Here is a 16385-nt window from a genome sequence, read left to right on the forward strand (position 1 = left end):
TGAATGAAAAGGGACCACATACAGTTGTTAAAGACTCCTATCAATATTTGAACAGCAGTAGCTGCAAGTTGTCCTGCCTGTGGGACTCCTGGGCTCCTCAGCTCCATAGCATGTAACTTATTATCTAGTTTTCTTATCTTACCTAGTAAGGTCTCCCACCAATCTCTAAATGAAAAAACGTATTTGTTTCCACTTAAAATAAATTGTCCTTTGGATAATTGTAGAATCTACTGTAAAATATATAAGGGCCTTGAGGCAACTGTTGTTGTGATTTGGCGCTGTATAAATAAAACTGAACTGAACTGAATTGAATAATACAGTCAAGAATAAATATAACTCACATTTAGCCATAAGACTGTTCATTTGCCTTTTGAGAGAGTTCACAAATAGGCATCAATATATGTTGATCATCTTGCATTCCTCCAGCCTTGTTCCTCTTTCCGTGGTGTCGAATCACTGAGTGAATTCAGCCCACAGTGTGGGAATCGGTATATCCTGGTGTGAGTCAACTCTCCTCAGACTGTGGGTCGATGGTGCTGACTGAGCCAGGACAGCTAATAAATCACCTCCTGCTGTCCTAAAATGGTGGGGTTGTGATTGGGAAGGGGAAGGGAGCCGTGAGCAAGGGTTAATGAATACAGGCCACATCGATCTGCTTCCACCGGCCTTCTCTCTCACACCATCCACTGCTCTACTCTCAGGCCAAATGCTGCTCCAGCACTTTTATGACCTGCCACACTAAGCACGGGCTGAGTTGCGAGGAATACACAGAGGTAGGAAACATCGAGCACTAGTAAAATGCAACGGTAATGGTTAATACCATCAGCTAATTACAAGTTTTAGCTCAGGTGGTAGCTGTAATTACTAAATGAGGTAAAGCTGTGTGGTTCAAAAAGTTACATAAAAAGTTAAAGCAAAGAATATTTGAATATGCATGAGTATGCCAGGTTCCAAATAATGAAAAGCATGCAAACCTTTGTGCAGACACCTATGAACTCTCTAATTTGTTATCAGTTTGCTGTGACTGTGCGACTATGCTAAGTCAAAATGTTGAATATGCTGGCCATGTGAACAATAACCAAAGTAACTGCATAACATCCTGTGTCTGCACATGTCTGTGTTAGTGTCTGAAGCCTTAGTGACCGGTGGTGACTGAGGTAGTGTTAGCGTTAGCGACTTGCAGTAGCACAATTTGCATCAGCCTATCAGAGTTTTTAGCAACAGCAAATCTGTTTGGTGCTTGACCTGGGGTTCAGCTCACAATGACTGTCTCCATCTTTTAACCCTGCAAAAGGAGCAACTGTTACCAGTCATCATCTTTCAGTCCACATAGTTAAGGGCCTTTTATAGTCTGGTAAGAGCAGCAGAGTTAATGAAGTGACAGCATTGCTACAGATGACTTGAAGCACATTCAGAGCCGCCTAGTGTCATAACTTGAACCTTTGGTGTTGTTCGGAGAACCCTCATAGACTGATTGGGCACTACATTTACACTAAGTCACAAAGACTTATGCATCAATAATTAACGTTATTCAACAACCAGTTTGTCCACTGGGATGATAGCAAGTTGCTTGTTCAGTACTGACCTGACACATTGTTGTCATTCTGTTATATGACACCCAGCTTTTAGGCCAACACATATTTGCACATTACTCTTATCTGTGTCTTGCACTGCCCAAGACATTTCATGGACTGTATTCCTTGTTCTGAGACTTTCTGCAGTACTGAGTCTTGTCTGTTTTTAAACCTCGTAAATAGCTTTTTTCTCTTTGGGGTAATACGGGCCAGAATATTGCTCCTCTTTTCCATGCAATGACTGATTGTAACTGGGTGGAGTTTAAACTTTGACAGATCTTGCATGAGAAGAGGGATTGGCCCTGTGCATTTTTTTGTAATTCAGGGACTACCTCAACAAATATTTAAGAAAGAGCTCTGACACAGCTTTAGAAACCATACATGTATGGCCAGCTGTGACTGAACACATCAGAGGATAGCTTTGTGTTTCTGATTACTGTACATTCTAGTAATGTTTCCTGCGTGTTTCTATGTTTGCTTCAGTAAGCAAAAGCATATTTTTTAATCAAAGTTTTTCCATGTAGTGCTGATATTACCATAAGGGGATGATTTGTTATGGATATGCTCAGAGTTGTTTAGCTCTCTTCTCAAGATTCCTTATTTTTAATTCTTTGAAGATTTCTTTTGAAAATGAGATTTTAATCTCTATGAGACTTTTGAATTGGATAAATAAAGGATAAACAGAACAGAAACAGAAAAAAACAGCAAGTGGTCCTTAAGCGGATATGCAAAATAAAATGTCTAACAGTATATGTTAGTAGTAGGTTTAAAATATAAGGCTACTGACTGGCCTGCATTAAGAAAAAGAGCCTACAAAATAACAGAATAATGAAGGCAATAATGACAGTGCATGACAAAAGAGATCAATACATCTGTGATCAGTGGGGAAATAGTTTCTGATTTACACACATATTTGCCTCATTAGCCACTCATGTCATTAATAACTATGAGCCAAAACAGCTTAACAACTCATAGCTGAAGTAAATTATCTTGGAAAAATGGTGCATGTCCAAACCTGATATAACTTTGACAGTTATTGACCAGTCACTTATTATATGTGTGTTGGACATAATATAAATGTGCAGTGCAAAGACCTGAAAAACTTTGACAAGAGCCAAATTATTAAGGAATGGGTGCAAGCACCTCAGTGACAGCACATTTTGCAGGGAGCTCCCAGTCAGCAGTGGCGAGAACTGTTTACACTAACAGAGATCTAAAAGGAGCTCAGCCCTGAACCAATGACAATGTGTTGGAAAATGTGCTGGGCTTTTCACAAATTGCTGTGTCTCAAACTCCCAACTTCCAGATTATAAAGGCCCTGCTGCTTATCCAATGGTGCCAGAAACTACAGAGCTCCTGCAGATGTATATTAGGTGTTGGCAGTTGTAATATTTCTGGTGTGCACATTGTCAAAAACAAAACACAGACTCTTTACTTAACTCATTCCTGTATAACAGACCCTATTATTTATTTTAGGGTCTAAAATGTCTCTAAAAATATTCACAAGCTCTTATTTGAAGGATAATAATTAAATAGATAACAATTTTTTAAAGGGGTTAGGGTTAAAATGTAATTATGTTCTAACAGAGTAAGTTACAGCTAACTACACTTTCATCAGACTGCGTACGATGCACTGCACACTGTATTTTTATTTGCAGATGGCAGTTAATTCTGGACCCAATTTCACATATTCATAGGAATGTATTCAGCAACTGTGAATGACGTTAGCCTAAAAATATGAAACAATATAAACAGATTAAAAAAAAGAAAAGAAAAAAACAGACAGATGACAAGAGAACCATAATGACATCAGGACACAACATCATATATTCAGTGTCCTAACTGACCTTTCTCTGGCCTCTGTAATAGCATTAACACAGCAGTTAAAACCATGGCCATCAATTATCTGACCATCCTTGTTTGCACCATCCTTAACAAATAGTTTATAATTTCCGCATGCCACTCAACATACTCTTCCTCTCTCTCTATTTCTTTTTCACCTCCAAAGTTCGTTTTAAATCACAACATCTAATGGGAATAGAACAGGCGCATGAGCTGCATTTGGCACATTGTTGAAATTCTCTTCCAAGCTACCTGGCTTGTTACCTCTAGAAACACAGATGCGAGTGAGTGTTTTTTTTCAGCCTTTGTTTTTTATCTGTTATTCCAGTCTTCTCAAAGTCATTCTTTGATGCATAAAACAAAGTGAGATATAAGTTTCATTTATTCCCTTTGTTGCTCATGCAGTGGTTTTACTCCTAAATATTGTAGGGCGATGAAGGACAGACATGATGGTTAAGTTGATGGCATTGGCCTCACTCCTTACAATTTTGTGATGATAAAAATATAACAAATATCTATATATATATATATATATATATATATATATATATATATATATATATATATATATATATATATATATATATATATATATATATCACAAAAATAAGAAATGACATACAATGTGCATACATTTTGTTGCTGACATGTACATAGCAGTGATTTGCTTAACAGTGTAAAGCAAATCACTGTAAGACCCATACCCATGCATACTGTATCCATGTGCTTTCAGTTTTCTGAAATGGAGCAGATAATTGTTTTTTGCTTATGACACGAAGAATTAGGATAAAACTGTTGAAATTGAAATGGATCCACTCTTTACTATTTTATTAATAACTATCCAAAAGATAAAGCTGAGCATTATCATTTATTTAGTGTGATATTTTATTTATGTTTACATATGTTAAACAGGGGACCACATATAAACACAAACATTAAACCTTTGGTATATTTATGTAAATTACAGCTTACATCCATTTAATTTATTTATGATTTTTTTCCTCATTATGGTTTAATACATGCGCAAGTTTGTCAACAGCATCTTAACGCAATAAAATGTTGCGTTTATTTTCATAAATTGGAATTGACTGTACCTTTTTGCAGGTATGGTGCCCAACAGCAATGTGCATGTGTAAGGATGGGGAGGAAGAGAGAGGATGTGGTCATTAACCAAAGGCAGTGAGGGAGATTCCTTCTCCTGCATTCAAATGATGCTTAATCCAACACTATCAACACGCCTCTCGTACCTCCTACTCCTCACTCATAATCCTCATCTTTCTTTTGCTCCTGCTCTTGTGCCATTTTTCTTAGGAGACTACAGTGCAGTACTTTCCCTCATCCGTCTCCCTCATTCTTCTTCTCTATCCCTATTTATCTCATTTCTTTCCTCTTTCTATAGGCTCCTTTCCCCTATTTCACCAAGGACATGAATATATCTCCTCCTACCCAGACCCCCCCCCCCACCCCACCCCCCCCCCGTCTCCCGGTAAGTCTCTTTTCCTTCTATCTGTCTGTCTTTCTCTCATCATTCCCAGAGATAACTGCATGCAAGCGCTTTCATCTTTCTCCTCCCTGAAGAGAAGACTGCCCAGCCGACAGAGAAGCATGGTCAGCGTTTCAGTCCTTTATGATGTCACAACCCCCCCGATCCAATACCCTCACTTCCAAAACACCCACACACATAATACGTCCACACAAGTGACACAATAAGAAAGTCAAACCCATCATAAGAAAACAACTCTGTTTATTTCCCCCTTATGGCATCAATAACAAGTGAGGAAAACACTCCTAAAACTGTGCTTTACAAGACGGACAGCTGCATCTCCACTGGAAAACTCTGGTGCACTGTTTCGCTGATGAGACAGAGATAGAGAGAGAACTAAAGAAACTCTAAAGTTAACCTAGAAAGTCTGACCATTTGTCTCTAAATCATAGATCGGAATGCATTTTTCATTTTTAACAACTGGTTGTGAAGAGCTGTGTCTAGACAGATGGCAGGAGAAGGGACGACTGGCACAGGTAAAGTGATCCAGAGAGCGAGAGAGAAGAAGGACGGTGAGGGACAGAGCATGTGAGAAACTCTGACACAGAAAGAGAGAAAGAAAGAAAGAAAGGAGAAAATGGTTATTGTGAAGAGAGGGAGATGGGGGAGGAGGGGAGGTTGTATGTGTTAATACACAGGAACACTGCATCAAACCAATGCACTGCTCTGAGGCTGGCTGAGCAGCTATGAGGAGTGCGTCAGCAGTACATTCACGTTCCCACTGAAGGACAAAGGGAGGGGGCAGAGCGAGCATCTTAGCTGCCTGCAACACCGACACACATCGAAGGGGGGGAATAGAGAAAAAAGAGAGATTGGAGAATAAACAAGAAGAGGAGATGTGGATTAGAATGCTGCTCCTGCTGTTTCTCTGACGGTGGGCTGCCTGTTAGAGCGCTCGCGTGCCTCTCCATCTCTCTCTCTCTCTCTCTCTCACACACACACACACACACTCTCCTTCGCACACTCTATCTTTTTCTTGCTCTTGATCTGTCAGTGGTTCTCTCATTCATTCTCTTTCGGGCTCTCTTTCCCCTCTCTTTCTCTCTCTCTCTTCTACTCTGGCTACTGCAGTAGTCCACCAGCCAGCCGCAAGTCTGACAGCCACACACATGGCTAACTGCCACAACTTACTACCTCAGTCCTGGAGAAAAAACTAACAAAAAAGCAAGCAGAAGACCACTGCAGGACGCAGCCTGGGGGACAAAGAGCAAGCGGAGAGAAGGATCCTCAACACCATTCTCTGCTTATGGATACAGATACGGAGCCCACTTCCACACACATCCTTCAAGCGTAATCCTCTCTGCATTCTCTCATTGCAGAAGAGGACAAGAGTGCTTTCTCTCTCTTCCGACAGCCTTTTGCGAAGCTCCAACAGTGCAGCGTATCCTCTTCTACACCCCCCACACAGCGCCACCATCTCTCCCACCACCCCCACCCCCCCTCCCCCCAGGAGGAATAGACGGATTACTGCTAGCTGTGCACACAGCAGCCTGCAGCTGCTCTGACCAGGGCCAGCCCAACATTGGGAGGAAGCAAGAGGAACACAGAGGAGGAGAGGAGAGGAGAGGGGGATGACTGTGCCGGGAGTTCTTTAGCCTTTTTCTGTCTCTCAGTCTCTGTCACAACAGGGCTAATCAGCGACCGACAAGCCCTTGGCAAAGTCACAGTGAGGGAGGTCTCTCACCCAAACAGGCGACCAGCCGGACGAGCCAACACATGTATCAGGACCTGACAGAACTGAGGATTTTTATTCATTTCACTTGGTCACTTCTTCTCTCCTCTTCTGTCGTGTTTAACTGCGTTATGGATCGTTGTGATTTATCTATAGTGCAGCTGCATTTTGGAGTCTGCTGCCTGGCAGAGGGACAGTTGGTGGGGGCAGAAGGAATCTGGGCACCTGCTAAGCCTTCATGGCCTTACTGCTGTCTGTGAGTGTTTTCCATGCTGCTCTCAGTCTTTAATATCAGGAGCCATTTTGTACCCTTGGCTAATAGAGGGCCACACTACTTTCTTAAAAAAGGAAAAAGAAGAAACCATCTATCTCATGCCATTCTGTGGAAAGGAATTACACATGAATGCTGTATGTGACTGTTGTGCTTAACATTTGGAAAGAGGCAAAAAGGAGGACTTTCAAACTAATGAGGTACGTCACTGAGACTGTTACTCAACCTATTTCTTACATTGCTGCATTGCTTTTCTTCTGTTTCTTCTCTTGTATTAATCTCTCTCACTCTCTCTCCTTATCTGTCCTCCTTTTTTTCCCCTTCATTCCCTCACAAAACAATTTTGATGCAGCATCTCCCTGCACTGTCGATGGAACTTTGGAGCCTTGAGTTGCTCCAGCCAGGCTAGGGTGGTCTGTCATTTGGTGTGTGCCATATCCCCCCACCATGCAGAATAATGAGCCCTCCACACCATGAGTCCTCTGGGCCAGGTTAGTGTGCAGCCTACCTGGAATGCAGCCCTGCTCGCCGTGCTTTCCCTCATGGTGCCTGCCTTCACTATGTGCCAGTCCACAGGCCCTGAGTTCGGCTCAGCTAAGCCACAGAACTGTCCAGGTGTGTGCTCCTGCACTAACCAGCTCAGCAAGGTGGTGTGTACCCGCAGAGGGCTGATTAGGGTTCCTCCTAACATCCCAGCCAACACCAGGTACCTGAACCTAATGGAAAACAGCATAGAAACCATACAGGCAGATACATTTAGACACCTGCATCACTTGGAGGTACTACAGTTGGGCAGGAATGCTATCAGGCAGATTGAAGTGGGGGCCTTCAATGGTCTAACCAGTCTCAACACCCTGGAGCTGTTCGACAACAGACTGACAGTCATACCTAGTGGAGCTTTTGAATATCTATCAAAGCTTAGAGAATTGTGGCTTAGAAACAATCCCATTGAGAGCATCCCCTCTTACGCCTTTAATCGTGTCCCCTCACTCATGAGACTGGACCTGGGAGAGCTGAGGAAGTTGGAGTACATCTCAGATGGCGCTTTCGAGGGCCTTCACAACCTGAAGTACCTGAACCTGGGGATGTGCAATCTGAGGGAGTTTCCCAATCTTTCACCACTGGTGGGATTGGAGGAGTTGGAGATATCAGAGAATGTTTTCCCTGAACTGAAGCCTGGAGCATTCCGTGGCCTCAAGAATTTACGTAAACTATGGATTATGAACTCTGCCATTACTATGATTGAAAGGAATGCATTTGATGACATCACAGCCTTGGTGGAGCTTAATTTAGCCCACAATAACCTGTCGTCTCTCCCCCATAACCTCTTCACCCCCCTGCAGTATCTGGTGGAGCTACATCTTCATCACAACCCATGGCGATGTGACTGTGATGTAGTGTGGCTCTCTTGGTGGCTCAGAGAATACATTCCCACAAATTCCACCTGCTGTGGACGCTGCCACACTCCAGTCCACATGAGAGGACGCTACCTGGTGGAAGTTGATCAAACAACCTTTCAGTGTTCAGCACCATTCATACTTGATGCTCCAAGAGATCTTAACATTTCAGCAGCGAGGGTGGCAGAGCTTAAGTGTCGCACAGCTGCCATGAGCTCAGTACGATGGCTTCTCCCTAATGGAACTGTTTTGACCCATGGCTCGGCTCATCCAAGAATATCTGTCCTTAATGATGGAACGCTTAATTTCTCCAATGTTCTCCCATCAGATACAGGTGTTTACACTTGCATGGTGAGCAACATGGCAGGAAATTCCAACGCCTCGGCCTACCTAAACGTCAGCAATGCTGAACTCAATACATCTAATCTGTCCTACTTTACCACTGTAACGGTGGAAGTTTTGGCGCCCACAGTGGAGGAGACCCCTAAACCCAAGCCCACTGTCCCTGCATCACCGTCTGTATTTCAACCTGTCTTTATCTCCACACCTACTGTGCTATTTCAAAACACTCAGACTCCAAGGCAGGTATCAATTCCCACTGCCAGAGTCCCTAGTGAGCCAGCTGCCAGCCTGGATGAGGTGATGAAAACCACCAAAATCATTATTGGGTGTTTTGTTGCTGTTACCTTGCTGGCAGCTGCCATGTTAATAGCGTTCTATAAGTTGCGCAAGAGGCATCAACAGAGAAGCACCGTGGCAGCAGCCAGGACCATAGAAATCATACAGATGGAGGAAGAAGTTCCTCCTGTTCCACCGCCCACATCTGGATCTAGTGGCTCTGATGACACAGGTTTAGTACTGCCTACACTGGTGGAACACAACAGCAACACCTTTAAGCCTGGGTATGTGTCCTCCTCATCCCGCCAGGGCGGTTACGGTGCCCATTGGACTCAGAACAACTCTCTTCACCGCTCTGTTAGACAGCATCACAGCCACATCAGCACCATTGCTGATCCCTATGTCATTAAGACTACTCATGGCAAGGACAAGGTTCAAGAGACCCAAATCTGAGTAACGCTCCCTATGGATTTATGTCTGACTCTGTCCGAACCTCTCCCCTCATCTCTGCTCACCAGTCCATGCAATAGAATGCACAAAGAACAGAACGGTAACTTTCTTTTGTACAGAAGTGCAAAACAGAGACATTTTTTGTTTCTTGTACATGCCTATACATAAGTATATAAATATGAAAAAAATAAATAAATATATATAAATAAAACTACCGTCAGGCAGTGGTGAGACATGCAAATTATATTAGAAAAGAAAGTAATTTGAAACTATTTTCTAATAACTGGTGACTTCTATTTAAAAAATGGATAATTAATTGCTTTTTTTTTTAAATGAAAAAAGGAAAGTTGTGATGTCTAGCATAGGAAAAGAGGCATTTAGTTTGTTTTCGACCATATTTAGGAGGCAGTAAGAAGCTCTTTGCAAAGGCACCAGTTTCTAAATCCAGCCCCAAATGGAAGCTCCAGTTTTAACTGTGCCAAATATTATATGCAATAAAATGGTATTTCCAAACTAAGGAGTTTAAAAACACACAAAGCAAATTCTAGATAGATACAAACATTTGTCCAATAGCAGCATAATGGCACAGATAGATTGTGCTGTTCAGTAGCTATCAGCCAAATGCTTTTGGACTGCAGTGAAATTCTGCAGCTAAGGTTTAACCCTCTGTTCGCTGGAGTTCAGCTGCGTTTATTTGACAGTGCCAGTGCTTCTTAGTTGTAGCGTATCTAAACATGTTTATTTAGTGTGCACATGATTCCCCTCTGGTTTAACTGGCAAATGTGGAATGCAGGCTAATAACAGTTGTTGCAAATATGTTGTTCTGTTATTGTTTGCATTTTGTATTATTTTTTTCCCTTAGGTTTTGACATGCTTCTTATTGGCTTGTGTAGTGTTTAGGGCTAATTTAGTAATGCATTACAGCAGTTGCCTGACTTGTCTCCGCAAGGGCTCATTCCGATGCTAATTTTTCAAAGGAACAGACATGTGGTGAAGTGATACAGGGCTTTGCTGACCATTCTGCTTTTGGAGAAAACAAAGAGGGTTGAGTTAAAACAAAATGAATGTCTGATGATACCGGGACTTTTCCATGGACTACATCGAAAAATTACTTTGTGTTTCTTTTTCTTTTAATGTTTTATTTTTAGCAACACTATTTTTATGGAGAGACAAAGGAGGCTATGAAAAATAAAATCTTTGGTTTGTATTTCTCTAATCAGAAACACTTTCATCTAATGTTTTTCTTTTCTTCTCTCCGAAAATATTTCCATTTGTGTGTAAGTTGTTTAATCGTAAAGGCTGGAGGTAGTATTGTAAATCGTATCTTAGCCAACACCCCCATCTTACGGTCCTATGCATTTACTTAGTGTCTGCATGAATGGGTCTTTAAGTAACTGGTGTACAATGCTGCATTATACCCCACAGTGGGGCTCTATGCAGGTCAGATAGGCTGTTGGTCTTTGATGCCTCAGCTTAGTTCTTAACATTGATTTCTCAGTGACTGTGAAGGGAAAAAATACATGTATCCCACAGTTCTACGGTTTGTGGGTTTCTTTTCCTTACGCATTCATCCGCAGGTCATACCTCTTACCTGAATGTGTCATTTATGGAACAAAGAGAAATATATTGGGGGTTTTAATGATATGAGTCCAACATTATTTTTCTTCAGCAAAACAAGTATTGCATTCCAAATGCAGTCTCAATATATCACTTAAAAATGAGAAAGCAGGCATATTTTTAGTTTAGTTTTTGTTTTTTTTTCTTTTTGCAGATGCTGTATGTGTCAGTGCATTTCTGAGCAATCTGGTCTTGACATCACGCAGCTAAAAGGCCAGCTACCATAAATAAGCGTGGGCAGTCTGTGGTGACTGAAACGGCTTACCCATGATGTTATACTGTTGCTCTTCATACAAACACTCATCAGTCCTCCTTATTTCATACTGATTTTGACAGATGCTGTTCGACCCTCCACATTTCTGGTCATTTCAGACTTTTATGTTGCAGTGAAAAAGTGCTCCTGCTGAGACTATTTAGGGATGAAGAGGAAATTAAAGTATGACCCTTTTGATAATTATGGTACATGTTGAGTTGACAGGAACACCAATGCTTCATTTTAAAGCTCCAGGCCAGCCATCCAAGACACTTAATAATTGGTTTTAAAGGTACTGGGTGATGTAATATATAGATACTTAATTTACTATGACATTTACACTAACGTGACTGCATTACAGTTTGTTTCTGGTGCAGTAAAAGAAAACAGGAACAACAGCTATGCATGGTTTGAAATATAGGTTGATTGAGGGTGAGTTTTCTAAGGATAAACTCTTGTAAAAGGAAAATTTTTGAATTATACATATTGTTGCCTCTCATCCAAAGTCGAGCCTTTAGCCCCCTGTGACCCTGAAATGGATAAGCGGTTAAGAAAATGGATGTATGTAAACAATGCTGTACAATATGTTGCAGGTGTTGATTAAATACCTCCAAATTTTTGAAGGTTTTCTAAATTCTCAATGGACAGTGAGGTGCTTGTGTTTTCTGGCAGCACACCTGACAGTGTCCAGGTAAGGAAGGGCCTCAATAAGCAGATGCAACTCAACTGTTTCTTCAGTTTCCTCAAGAAAATGCAAGGATGATCGACTACTGAATATTCAGGTGCCAAACAGAATGTGGTGGCTGTTTTTTTGCGCTGGCAAAACAGAGTGTTCTTGGTTGTTAGAGTATGTGTGGGTTGAAAAAGAGCAGACTCTTATTATTTTCCCCCAGCACAGCATGGTTCTTTGGCCGTGCTTGCATCTTCATAAGAGGCTACTGGCTGTTTGCAACGCCTTTAATGTGCCTGATAACCAGGCACATATAAACATTGACAACTACTTCCTTTCTTCTTCTTTTCTTCCTCCTCCGTCTCTTCAGTGTTAAGAGCAAAAGCAGAGGAAAGTCAGAAATCAACTTAGTACTATCAACTATTCAGTCAGTTTGCTTCCCTCTTGCTGTTTTTGTTTTTGCTGTATGCCGCCTTGTTGTAAATAAGATAGGAAGATGGCGTGCCATAACTGCTGCCATCTCTGACTGTTTTTCAATTAGTGATTCAGTATGAAATAGATCGTGTTTGAAGGTTTATAGGCTCATCTGTTTGGTACACTGATTTGCATACGTCATTTGAACCCATTTGCTTTTTCCTTCTTTTTTATTTACTAAAAGGTTAATGATAAAGTCAAATATATGATTACTTTTTTTTAAGGAAGCAGCGTGTCACTAGCTCTTGTTCTTGCTTTACACTTTGCAGGATATGGAGGTAAGTAAAAATAATCTGTAACTTGCCACCATATGGGTGGATCTTATTCCAACTTGATAAGATCTGCAGAGAAACAACTAAAAGGCTAGGATACGGCTCTATAAGGCTGAGGGTTTGTTTGAAACATGTCCTTGAGCCCATAGATCCATATCTGTTGATGAAGTCTCTTGCAGAAAAAAAGTGTTGGTCAGGTGGCAGAAATGCTGCCACAGTCTCTCCATTGACTGATGCCTTTTTGTGCCCACAGAGGGATTGTAATGACCCTTAGAAGTGAGAAATTGTCAGGACTCATCCTTCTCTCAACACTTGATTTATCATACTGCAAAGCTTTGGCCTGTGTCTTTGTTTTTTTGTTTGTTTGTTTTTAACTAGGGCAGAATGTGCACAAATTCAAAAGATTAAAAAATGTAAGGGAATTAATAACCTTGAATCACATTGTCAAAATAATATGTACAATGTTTTGCAATTTCACTGGCTATTGGTTTTGGATCGAGGAAAAATGAATACTGTTAATACATCAAAGAGAAAATGTAAATGCGAGAGAAGACACAGCAGCTTATATACATATAACCAGATAAATCTACAGTTAGTTGACAAATAAAAGGCCAGTGCAAAAGTTTGATTTTCGTTTTTTTTTAGTTTTGCTAGATTGTATTTTGTGTTGCTGCAATTTTCCCACCAATTACTTTTTATGATTAAGCAAAGTACCGCAGGTACATTAAGCTAAGCCAATCATAAACTATATTTTCTGATTCAACTGCCAAGAAATTGTTGAAATTGTTGATGAGCCCTCATACCTCCACTAAATGAAAATCTGAATGTCTTCCACAAGGATATGTGGATCTGGATTATTTTATTTCATATTAATGTATTTTCTTAGAACATCAAGATGTCCCAGATTTTGCCTTAATTTTATATATGTTTTGCATATCAAACAAAATTTCTAATTGACCCCATCTCACCTTACATTTGTGAATCATATTCCATATACTTAAGTTTTTGATGGTTTCTAATTCCTCAACGATGCTGTGTACACCAGGTGAGTGGCCTTCTTCTTTGAAATAATGAAATAATGCTCTCAGTTTTACTACACCACTATGAACAAAGTATGCCAGGTTTCTCCTATGCAGTAGAAAAGATGCGAGACTTCATCAGGACATTCACTCAGTGTTGGTCTGATTCAATGAAGAACATTAACATGTAAAGCCCTTGTGATATGTATACGTATACTAAATACGATTCCACAAAAAGGAAATAAAAAATAAAACATAAGGTAAGGTGTCACTACAATTATATTGCCTCAAAGTAGAGACGCAGTTTGCATCCTACTGAACTGCACTGCATTGTATAAGTCAGTGTCACTGGAATGTAGGCCACGGTACTCTCTTTGAACCACTGCAACTCAGGACAAGGGATGGCAACTGGAGGTTGTTCCTGAAGGTTTAATTCTCTGTCAGTCCATCTGACACTCTTTATTTTTTCCGAGGGGTGTATGTGTCTGTGTGTAAGTGCCTGTGTATGTGTGTGTGTGTTTTCAGTGTCTTCTAGAGTCTGTCATGTTATTTTAATCCCTCTCATTCATGACTATGAAGGTAAAAGTGGAACTCATGCATGATATACTGACAAGCAATGTATGCTAACAGGGAATCCTAAAGCAAGCAATAATGCTAAAAAAAAAAGTCATATTTGTGGACAGGCTATATTACATTCTACAGAAATGTAGATACTATAAGTAAAGATTTGGAGGATACAGTTTGGACACCATTTGACTGATTTAATCAAGGTGTGACTTTTATGTCTGCCACAGAAAATAGCAAAGTGTATATTACAGGTATTTTTCACAGATCCCATCTCTCTCTGAAAAAGAAACAAAAACAATTACATCTACAAATACAGAAGATCTTCTGATATCACAAATAGAAAGCAAAATACCCGACATGTGTACCCCTAATCTTCTTTATTCACCACCAACTGACCCACACATGATGTGTGTGATTGTATTTGTTTATGAGAGTATTACAAACAGTTATCTAGACCACACCGTACATTATGATTACCTGATTTAGGGCTTAAAATAACTGCTTTAGGTAAATTTCCTCTGGGGGTGACTACATAGCACTGAAGGAAGAACTGGGCTGTTACACAGTTACTCAGGGATTAAGTAAAATTAAAAGAAGAATGTTTACATTTGAGATTACATCTCAAATTGAGCCCTCACAATACACTGAGATTTCAGGTAATACAAAGCTAAATCCCTTTTGTCAGCTGGTCCTAAGACTTACTGATCAAATAACTATATACCGTTCAACTTCAAACCAAGACTGCATTCTAACCCCTAATCCAAAGTTGTTGTTTTTTTATCTGAAGCATCAAATAAACTCAGGACGAAGCTGGGAGATTCAAGTAGGAACACTATCTGCAGTGGCCCTTACTCACATCTATGATGTGTTCTCCCTGCTGAAGAGGAAGAAAGAAAGAAAGAAAAGTGGACTGGAGTTAAAACTCTGTGGTGTTGCTAGGTCAAAGACAGTTTTATGTACAATCCACATGAATCAGAAATTTGCGTTACCACAATGTATGTATGCATGAAAATGTCTTTAGTGACTATACTCTAGCCATAAAGAAAAGATGTTAACCATCAGATCAAAGAGTCTGTATCCCTGCACAAGAGGTAGAGACAAAGCTGTATTTCCCCCTTAAGATGACAAATAGTATTAACAGCATACCTTCACGCAAAAAGGAGGACACAAGTCAAAGCAATAAAAAACGATTATGTCAAAATAAAATATTACATATTTAAAACTCACACACATACTAACAGAGATTTGTCTTTCTTTTCATTCATGTTCTTTTCATTTTAATGTGGTTATTAATTTTATTTTACTTAATGAATTGTGTTTTTCTCTTTCCCTCCTTAGTTTTTAATTGCATCATCCTTCAAGCTATGGCAGTATTGTCCACATGACGTTCACACCAGAAAGAACATAATGAACTGAGTTGAGAAAAACACAATGTGATAGTCCGAGCAAGACAGAGAGAGCAACAGAGAGATTTTGGAGAAAGTTCAGGTGGTACAGACTTTTTGAGCTGCACCAAAGCCAAAACGCCACTGAAACACTATCTATTTGAGCTTATAGGTTCATCAACAGACTCACTGTCACATCTTCACAGCTCAGCAACAGTTCTGGCAGTTGCATAGATTCAGTTGGCTTTTTTTTTTTCTTCTTTAAACTTGACTTCCGCCTCTTTTCTCTTTCATTCTATCGACCCTGCCAATAACATCCAAGGCCCCAGGGTTGCTATGGTTTCCCTGGATTCCAGTGCAATGGTGATTGGCTGTTGAGGAAATTGTGGTAGACATGGAGCTGTGTGAATAGGGAGCTTACTGTGACCCTGACAGAACGCACTGTATTCATATTTACTTTGAGGACCTTGGTTAAACAGCCACTCGAAATAAAGCTCAATGGGCCTACTCACTGGCTGGTATGTGCTGAGTTCATGTTGTGGCAGATAGAGGAGAATGATGTGAAAAAGGAAAAAAAAAATATTTATAATGTTTTTTACAAATCGCAAAAGCAGAGCTCTACAATTCATTCTTATGTGACACACGATGGAAGGAAGCAATTTACCAATTTTTTTTTTACAATTTAACAAAGCAATGACATTTACAGTAAAAATGCAACAAAAAACACTATAATAAAGTACAGATGTTTTCTGTACTATCTT

At 40.3% G+C, this 16385-nt stretch overlaps 1 protein-coding gene across 1 annotated transcript; it reads left to right on the top strand.

Annotated features, from left to right (window-relative positions):
* Nucleotides 1-5633: 5633 nt before the first annotated feature.
* On the top strand, nt 5634-13275 carry lrrc4.2 (leucine rich repeat containing 4.2). Its single transcript, XM_085282006.1, has 2 exons — nt 5634-7102; nt 7255-13275. The coding sequence occupies exon 2, from the start codon at nt 7376-7378 to the stop codon at nt 9368-9370; it is 1995 nt and encodes a 664-aa protein (XP_085138132.1). The 5' UTR covers nt 5634-7102; nt 7255-7375; the 3' UTR covers nt 9371-13275.
* The last annotated feature ends 3110 nt before the right edge of the window (nt 13276-16385 follow it).

This window comes from Mchenga conophoros, linkage group LG7 (genome assembly GCF_057382185.1).
Source record: "Mchenga conophoros isolate Kocher_MC1m ecotype Shallow Benthic linkage group LG7, M_conophoros_male_GT1.1, whole genome shotgun sequence".
Lineage (NCBI taxonomy): Eukaryota > Metazoa > Chordata > Actinopteri > Cichliformes > Cichlidae > Mchenga > Mchenga conophoros.

What these genes read in the sequence shown, in the direction of transcription:
- lrrc4.2 (XM_085282006.1), top strand. Translation starts at nt 7,376, where the DNA reads ATGAGTCCTCTGGGCCAGGTTAGTGTGCAGCCTACCTGGAATGCAGCC.